Below are 10073 nucleotides of genomic sequence, written 5' to 3'. Positions count from 1 at the left end.
GGTTGACCAATCACAACAGAGCCGGCCAGCTAACCAATCAGAGCAGACTGTGCTCTGGTTTCAGACAGAGGGTGAAAAGAGGTGCTGTAGCTTTTAAAACATTAAAGCATGGAGACAGTAGAGACACTACATACTGATATACACCTGAACATCAGCAGGAGAGGACTCTTTAAAGTAGAGACACTACATACTGATATACACCTGAACATCAGCAGGAGAGGACTCTTTAAAGTAGAGACACTACATACTGATATACACCTGAACATCCGCAGGAGAGGTCTCTTTAATATACATGTTTCAATGCTTACATAGGAAAGAACTTATTCTCTCTTTTGAGTCTAAAGAACTCATCGGAGAGAGCTTTTTTTATTAAGGAGGGTTTAAATGAATACCAGACTTTGACGCACACTTCTGCACCAGATTTATAAAAGAAGAAGCGAGGCAGCTAAGAAGACCAAATGGAAATTGCTCATATACGGGAATGAATATTGGACCAGAAGCCTTTTGCACTCTGGAAACAACAGCAAATGGAACCGGATCCAAACAGAAATGGAAAATTAAATTACACATTTCAGCTTCAAGCTATGTGACGACGACGCAGTACTGGATAGTCATCAAGTTGCAAAATCTCTGGAACAAACAAGTAAACATCGCTAATAAAATAAATCAAACTGAGCTCAGCAAACAGATGCCATCACTTCTGCATGTACAATAAAAAACACTTGCAGCAAATTGCTTCCCGGAGTCTCGGTGGAGATACGCGGCAGAAAAACAACATCTAATCAGAGCCGTCACACAGCACATTCCTTACCATGACACACACAACTCAGCCTGAGGTCCGACCCCACCTGAGTCTGGATCCCTGTCTCAACAGCTCAATAGACTGGAATGAGAACCAATAACAGCCAATTACCCTCCATATCCCTCCGACACACACACGGAGAGCGAGCTTTACATCAGTGAGAATGATAAAGGACAATAAAATCTCCGGATATGAAAAGCTCCCGAGGCAGCACAGTAAAAGTTCTCCGTGTGTGTGTGTGTGTGTGTGTGTGTGTGTGTGTGTGTGTGTGTGTGTGTGTGTGAGCATCTGACGCCATAAATCTCCTCTTCATGACTTGTACTGACAATTTAGATTGTGCGTTTTGATGTGAGGCCCAAGGCAGAACTATCTCTAAGAAATAGTAAATTATGTTTATTGCTGTAATGTACGGGTACTTAATTATATACTTCATTATGCTTATCTGATGGCTGTAGTTACCAACATGAACACTTTGCACACTTTGAAGCTGTATGCAAAACAGAGAGCTCATAAAAGAGATGTATTATGAGGTATTACTACCTTTTTAAAGAATCTTTGGTTTGTTATTAAGGATCTAATTGAACATTTCCAGTACAAACGCAGCGGCTACTTGTTATTTTTGACAGATGATGCTTTATTTGACTTTGGAGGGCACACAAAAAGTTATAAGAAAAACATTTGAGGGGCAAAATTAGGGATTACTCAGCCATAGGGTTTCACAACAATAGCAATTAAGCCTTAAGTATACATTTATTTTCTTTACTGTAATCAAGCTTGTATGTTGAATATCTTGCACATCTGAATTCAATCAGTCAAATCGATCCATAATACCAAAGCTCATTATTCAACACATTCATTTGCACTGAGTTCAATTCGTTATGCTAAGTTGTTGTAGCTTCCTATTTACCATACAGACATGAGAGTAGCATTTCCCCATCCAACCCTCTGAAAGAAATCAAGTCTTCGTAGCAGAGGGTTCATTTTAGAATATCACCGGCGGCAACGTCTCCATAAAGCAGCAATATCCGGGTTGAATCCTGGATCATCCACAGCCCTCACGTTGGACACTACCACATGTCCAAAGAGCTTTCCTTCCACTGGATTTCAGATTGATGATGTGCATGAAGCTGCAGTTCAGAGGTCATAAAACAACCATTTACTTCTCCATACGAAGACCTTTTCCCATGAGCTCCTCTGTGGGTCCTTTTTAGTATTATTTAGGAGTGCTGGAAAGAACGTTAGGAGAAGTTGTGGGAAAAACAGCTGACTTTGAATCCCTCATTGGATGTTTTTTTTTTGCTTTGTATCTGCTTAGAAAATATCAGGAAGTCCTGCCACTGCGCTGTCGAATCTACCTCCTCTCACGCTTCATTGAATCCTTTATTCAGATACTGTAATGGTATTATGTGTCGGAACAGGAAGGCCTTCAGTGTGTCGGTGTAGAAACACCTGTTGTTTGAATGTCTGGGTTTCTGTAAAGATTTGAACCATGACTGAGGGTGTTTGTGCAGCACGGTGCTGCAGGCAGTGTTGATGTACCCTGAAGCTCACACAGAGTTATAGGCTGTTGTTGTTTACACTGAAAAGCCACTATAGAGATTAGGCTTCAATTGTTTTCAGTTGTTATCTTAACACATTATAGCTTTAACTTGCTAAGAAGTGATGACCCCATAGAGCACATGTGTCAAACTCAAGGCCCGGGGGCCAAATCAGGCCCTTGGTGGATTTCATTTCGGCCCGCAGGATAATTTCTAATTCCTATTAGATCTGGCCCACCGGTATATTGCACACACACCTTCACTCCATCCTGAGGGTCTCCTCAGCTCAGAGCCTGAGCCCAAACATTGATGAACTTGCACCCAAGATGAGATGCCAAGTATCTGAGCTAGCATCACAGAGCAGCACACTGAGTTTAATGGATGTTTCCTTCTGCACTTTGTCTCTCACGACAACAGGGCATGTTTGGTTTCTCTTTGAGGGAAATAGTTTTATTGAAGCTGTTGTTGGCCTGTGGGAAAATGTGATCATAAGAAATGACTCTGGAAAAGCTGCAGATAGAGCCATAAGAAATGAATGAACTGATTATTTAATGTTGTTTTTATAGGCAATCATTTACACTTTGTTAGTTCCAGGTTTAATATGTGCAATAAGTTCCTTTCAATAAGTTCTGCAATAAACATTGAACCAGTCCGGCCCTCGACTAGTACCCATTTTTTAATTTTGGCCCACTGTGTATTTGAGTTTGACCCCCCTGCCATAGAGTGAACTGTTAAAGATAAGGGACAAAATCAGCCTTATTTTTCAGGCAAAACTTAAAATACAGTAGGCAATATGCTGATGTATTGTTATTGTGGTATGAGTCTAGATATCGTCTCATATTTCTGGTATTGTGAGATTGCAGAAGCGTCTTCCTAGTTTTGTCTGGTTCATATCAGTATGTAGTGTCTCTCCTGTGACATGTGTTCAAAAAGCTCTTTATTTTTCTCATACTGCCGGAAAATAACTACCGTAGGTGTCACTATAGGAAGGGATCACTTTACGGACAATATGGACAGGAGGGATGCCTTTACTCTGATATTCTTCCTGGCAACTCTACCCAACAGGATCCATAATTAAACAAGTGGGAAAGAGGGAGGGAAAGCACATGAATCCTCTTCTGTCTTGCTCTTATGAATGTGAGAGTGAAAGTGTGCTGATGTAGTACTCCAAAGCACAAGAGTGTGTTTGATTCAATCTGGTTTTGTCACAGTGAGGAAGTGACACAGCTGCTAAGGTCAGCAGGAAACAGAGAGGGAAGGAGAGAGAGGGTCGTTGTCATGGCGTCCGGCTAAACAATGGAGAGACGAGGTTGAAGAGGAGGCAACAGGAAAAAAAACACACCGTTAAATTATGAGACACACTGGACGAGTTCACACCTGACAGCCAACACCTAAACTCACCCTCTTCTTTGTTGGGGAAACGCACAACTCACTTCCACACAAACGCTGCCCGCTCTCCACTACTTTCATAACAACATTTACAATCATCTACATGACAATCTGTGTGGGGCTCTACGGCGAGGCTCCGGGGTGACAAGGGTGAGCGCTAAAGGGAAGCAGTGCATGCTGGGATTGCGGCCTGCTGAGAGAGCGGCATTCTGGGAGGCGGTGTCCTGCGGGCAGTGCCTCTGGGGGATGCAGTATGGTTAATAGGCCTTTCATGGCCGGCCCACAAAGCCTTTTGTCCCGAGCTAATTCATCCAGCCCTGCATGGAGAGATGGAGAGGGGGGAGGGGCACCATGGAGGGGTTTTTTGGGGTTGGGAGTCCCCCATTTTTTCTCCCTCTCTGTACTCAGTGCAGGGTGAGGCAGCCACATTCAAACAGCTCGGTAGCAACACCACCAAAACATTGGCAGAGGCTGCAAGTGTTGGCAAACTGCTGCACAACACTGGAAGAAACACCCTCAGTTGATGACTCCTGGAAAACATCTTGACACTGGGACGTCCCGCTGGGGGTGACGTGCAAAATGATGCACATAATATCATGTTTTGTTTATTGAAAAAGGCCACACAAACACACTTTCCCCTGAACAAGAGCAACAGGTGTTACAAAATGCCATGTCAGTGAACGCAGCCCTGCTGTGTTGCAAATACCCCTCAGGTACATCATGGTGGGAGTTCCTGCGTTCACGGGGGCGAGACAGAAAACTTCCCACCACCGGACCCCCCTATCAAACCCTGTGATCTGAGAATAGTCAGTTATTAATGAAGTGGACAGGAACGGCTCCCCTCGATTCAAAGTGTGCTGATTGAAGTGGAGAACAGAATTCCAGAGCGAGAACACAGGGGGGATCGAGCTGTGATCACTGTAGTGTGTGTGTGTGTGTGTGTGTGTGTGTGTGTGTGTGTGTGTGTGTGTGTGTGTGTGTGTGTGTGTGTGTGTGTGTGTGTGTGTGTGTGTTGCACAGTCCTGACTGGTCCCGTCCAGTTCACAACAACACAGCACTGCACAGCTGCACTGGAGGGCCTGCAGGCTTCAATGGACGGGGGTCAATACAAACTCTGTGGGGACCAACGCATACCAAATCAGGGGGAACAGAGCAGGAGGAGGGGGAGGGGGCGCACTTTTATCCTCCAGGACACCGTAGTTTTTAAGAAATGAACTTTCTAGGAGTTTGTATGGTGAAAGATACATGCATGTGTTGTAAAACTAGTGATCTAGGTTGTAGTTTTACGCACAACCTCTGGAAAGTCCTCATGTGCTGTGCGTAAGGATCTGTGTGGAGCAGAAAAGGCGGTGCAGTGCCCGGCTCTGGGATTTTGGGAGCCAGTTCCTATTGTTCAGATCCCTCCTCCTGCTTGGGAAGTGGGAGGACCCGAAAAGGCGTCGCAAAAGGGAGAATTGTTTGAGAGCTCAGTCATCCAAAAACGGCCTTTCAATGTGAGAACTTGGGGAGCCGAAGAAAAATGTCGGTGGCATCGCAGTAAATTACCAAAGCAGCGAGGCTTTAGAGGGAAAAGAGAAGTAAAAACGTTTGTTTTTTGGGACTTAAACTCACCGCACAGGAGACGAAGAGAAGATCGGTCGGTTTTAAACGAGGTGTGAGCACCAAATCCTGAAGTTTGGGTAAGTTTTATCCCTTCATGCGGTCCATATGTTTTTGCGTTGTTACGCTTTGTATCAGCATGTTTTACTAAGTTATTGATACCAAGTTGGAGTTTGTTTGCAACTCGACGGACGTTTTTACTCCTCACGTTGCAGTTACAGAGATAATTCTGTTTTAGGTGTTGGATTACTACAACTTAATGCCGGCGACTGCTTTGATAGCCGCATTTGTTTTGTTATTTTTCATCTTTTTGACACGCTTAAACTTTGCACCAACTTTTATGTATCATACATCTAGTTATTTAAGTGGAAGTGTGCAGTTTGGCTTTCGGATTTAGAGTTATTTATAATAAGAAACGCAAGCTTTGCTTACGGACTTAGCCTGTTGTTGATTGGTTGAGCTCCACGTCCAGATTTTAGCTAAGTTTTACCTAATTTTCAACCGGACGTTTGCAGTAGGATACATGAAGATGGAGAGGAATCAGCTTTGTGTGACACGTTGCTGAGTTTCATAGCTGTGTTTTTAGCTATAAGTGCTTTTTTTGGTGGAAATGTGTGTGCTTTTTGGAGGCCGCAGCCTATAGTCGCTCCCATAGGGTAACCGAAAACAGACATGGTGAGCTCTGCCAGATTTACCCCCATATTATCATCAGGCTGGCATCCAGTGACCATCAGATCCAATATTCAAAGGCTTTATTGCCATATGCACAGTAGCTAAAGTGTAGTTGTGGCAATGCAAATCGTAAGACCCATGCTCCACTTCCAATACAACACAAATAAATATAAGACATAAACAACTAAACATTAAAAAACAATACAAATAGTGCAATAAATAACAGAGTATATATGTGCAAGGGAGAAAGCTGCAGATATGAAGCATGTTTTCAAAAGTGCATCATGTAGATTTGTGTCTTTTAAATTAGAAAATAGTTTATTATAACTAGGCTATTTTAACATAGCATTAGATTGTATCATTGGCAAAAACAAAACACTACCTGCGTGCATTTCAATACAGCCCTCCTCTGTTCTAAAGCAAAGTGTGGTGTGAGAATAATCTCATTAGAGCCTCCAATAAACTGACAGCTGCTCGGTGCACTTACAGGAATGCAGCCTTTCCGTCATGGAGAGTTTCTCCTGATATCATCCTCTCATTCAGGTTTGATTTAATGAGAAGATGTTTGCCTTAATCCCGGGGGCTGCTAATGAGTGTTTGGACCGGGGTCTCACTCACCGTGGGGGTGAGGCAGTGGATGGAGGGGGGGGGGGACTGCGGGAACAGCCGCAGGGGCTCAAGTTTCCAACCCCAGGTGTCGTTTTGTTATTTGGATTACATTTAGCCTGCATGCAGGAACCTCAGAGATCCAGTGACAGACATGGCTTCAGACAAGAGGCTCTGATTGTTCCCCCTGAATCAATGTCACTTGGATTAAAAGTCGAAACGAATGGTCTGGCCTCCTCCAATTAGGCGCACAGTTTATAAGGGAATTAATTGGTCTCAGTATATAAAAAAAGAGCCTCTTGTTGTTGTTGATCATCTCTGGCAGGCGGGTGGATCAAAGTTGGGACTAATTGATTCCAGTCTGATTATCTGCCCGTTTCTCACACTGTCTGCCCTCTTTGATTACTGATGTGGAATCTGGAAAAGCACCATTATGGGACTTCATAATCAATCATGCAACATTATGCAACGTTTACGTAATATTTCCACGCTCAGCAGTATTGTAAGTTGTAAAAAGAATTCCTACAGCGACACTTTAGGAGCTAAGACTGTAAAAAGTAGATCCAATTCAGTAATGAATACCACAGATGCACTGTAAATCTCTATAGGAGTTTTATAATGTTTTTTCAGTATATGATACTGAATGAACATCTCTCAGGTTGCATCTCTAGTGCCGAAACGACAACCAAATAGTTTTCCAAGTACTTTGACAGCCTATTAATAAATGTCTTCTTGCATATTTCTAACACCAAGCATTCGAAATGTGAGGATTTCTAGCTTTTCGGTATTTGTTTTCATCTTACTTTGAATATCTGCGTGTTTTGGACCAAATTATTGGGATATCATCAGACAAATTGATGATGACATTGTTAGTTTACGCACTAGATTACATGAAAGTAGACCAAATCCATTATTGAATACCACAGGCACACTTCCAGGTCCCTATAGGAGTATTATAATATACAGTTCAGGACGTTATGATGAATGAAACTCTCTCAGGCCCATGCCAAAGCGTCTATTTCCTGGAAGTAGAGAAACGTTCAATTTAATACATTTTTCTTTGATAGCGAAGTAGTTCGAAGGAAAAGCTTAAAACAGATGTCCTGCAGAAAGAGTTTATATCTACTGCTAGTTTCCTTTTTTGTCCATTAATGTGTATAATAGTCTGTCCTCTGAAGCTTTTGGGCTGAAAATGCTCATACCTCCAGGCGAAAGAGACCTCTGCGTCAGGACAGGAAACCTCCTTTATTGTCTTTTGGTTACACAGCCCTGATTTGTGTCAGAACTGAAGTCACTTTCTATGTTACAGTTTCCAGCTGCACCTTTTACAATGAAGCTTTAAATGATATGTGATTGATCTTGGTAACCTGCCAAACAGACCTGTAGTGGAGAAAAAAGCTGCCAGTTTTCCTGCATTTAACCAGATCTGGTTAATAGACTGTCGTGCAGTCTATAGGAGCTGAGCTGTGTAAAGGAAAGTGTGGATTTAGGTGTGCAGCCAATAGAAATACACTTTCTCCTTCGTAGCTTAGTATGAAATTCACTCCATATTTTGAACTGTGCGAGACACAAGTTGAAGGATTTCACTTGTTTGACTTCAGCCTGCTGTGTTTTAACATCTGGAGGTAGATCAAAGACTTTTAGATGGACTTTTAAGATGTATTTTGAGATTGCAAACAGCCAGCGGTCCCATCAGGACGGCTGCTGCTGCTCCGGTCTCACGTCTGCGAGCCAAACATCCCCGAGATGTGACTGCGGGGCTGGAAATCAGCATTGTTATTGTAGAGGGTGTAACATTGGCGTTAATTGACAAAGGCGAAAAAAATCCCTCCTGAGGGCACGCTTTCATCTCTATGACAGCGGGTACACTCATGCAGTCATAACAGCCTGCAGGCACCATCTGAAGGCCTTTTCTGCACTGATGTGTGTGTGAGTGATAGCTCCTGTCCAATCAGGATTATCTCTGCACACTGGAATGTTTTGCTTGTCATTGTGGTGCTCACCTGCACGGTCGTTTTGAGATTACTGCATTAGAGGAAGAGGAATAGAGTGTGTGTGTGCGAAGGATAGACGTGGAAGAAGTACTCAGATCTTGTACTTGAGTAAAAGTAGAGAGTGTAGGAATACTCTGTTACAAGTATAAGTCCTGCAATCAAAATGTTACTCAAGTAAATGTAGAAAGTTATTGGCATCAAGTGGCCAAAAATTGTACTTAAGTAACCAATTTGAGTTAATCTACTTGGTTACTTTACACCACTGACGAAGGAAGAGGGTAGTTAACACTTTAAAGTTCCTCAGATCACTTTCAGAAAGCTCATCGCCAAATAAGGCTGTCTGGTTTCCTCGAGCCGGACATTATTGGCCCGTTTCTCTGCATTAGTCCTCGGGCTCTGACAGATTGGAGGCTCGTGCCCCCGGGAGGTTTCTGTGTCCAGTCAGACACCGGAGAACCAGAGAGGGACACCTGGAGCAGCAGGTGGCCGCGATCCAGGCTCCTCCCCTGGGGCTGCATACCTCTCTCCTCCTGATCCTGCCAGGACCACAGAGGAGGAGGAATGTGAGGGAGAAAGTTCTGACAGCGAGCTGGAGAGCTTAATTAAACAGATCACCATCAAACAGTGAGAGGTGATTAAGGCGAGGGGAAAAAGTTATTTTGAGAAGTTTGGTCTTATTTTAAACAATTGGTAATTAATCAATGAACATGTTTGCATGTGTGGTAGAAATACACGTCTCTTGGTGCTTAAGTAAAAGTAGAAATACCATAGTGTAAGTGTGTGATACGCGTATTGAGACTCACAGAAACATGTGTGTGTCACCAAGTAAGACACACACACACACATGTTGTTTATTTTCTGCATGGTGACACCATCAAATCGCTTGACCAAAGTTATTACGTTTTATTTGAGAAGCGGTATGTTTTTTTTATTTCAAACAACTGATTTATGTAGGTGGTAGGAGTACACATATGTTGTACTTGAGAGTGTAGGAATACTCTGTTACAAGTACAATTCCTGCAATCAAAAAGCAACTCAAGTAAAAGTACAATATATGCGAGAGTAAATTTACTTTAGTGCAACTTTTCCAATGCAAACCAGCTTTTCTGAAACCATATGTTGATGCTGGTCCAGTTTATATCAGTATCTCATAAATCTAATCTAGCTCTCATGTGTTATCTCAACAGCCTAATAAGGGATTATCCAAAGCCTTTAAACCAGCTGAGTTGATTTGTTCCACCACTTAAAGTAAAAGTCAAGAAGCTCTTGATTGGATAATGAAGCTATACTCTCTCTGTTACACACACACACACACACACACACACACACACACACACACACATACACACGTACACACGTACACACACACACACAGACACACACACCATGTATACATCACTTCAGGGGACATTACATTGACTTACATGCATTTCCTGGAGACTTATCCTAACCTTAACCATAACCAACACATGC

General features: G+C 42.8%; 1 protein-coding gene across 1 annotated transcript in view; it reads left to right on the top strand.

The window, feature by feature from the left end:
• spice1 (spindle and centriole associated protein 1) overlaps positions 1–9224 on the top strand; it is a gene marked incomplete at its 3' end in the record, with an annotated part of 33427 nt that extends 24203 nt beyond the window's left edge. Inside the window, exon 17 of the mRNA XM_010773153.1 lies at positions 9004–9224. Within this exon, the coding sequence (XP_010771455.1) occupies positions 9004–9224 (221 nt within the window). The remainder of the gene's footprint in view (positions 1–9003) is intronic.
• Positions 9225–10073: the final 849 nt, after the last annotated feature.

The sequence above is a fragment of the Notothenia coriiceps genome, unplaced genomic scaffold (assembly GCF_000735185.1).
Source record: "Notothenia coriiceps isolate Sejong01 unplaced genomic scaffold, NC01 NC01_scaffold00012137, whole genome shotgun sequence".
NCBI classification, from domain to species: domain Eukaryota; kingdom Metazoa; phylum Chordata; class Actinopteri; order Perciformes; family Nototheniidae; genus Notothenia; species Notothenia coriiceps.
This window is presented reverse-complemented; position numbering and strand designations above follow the sequence as displayed.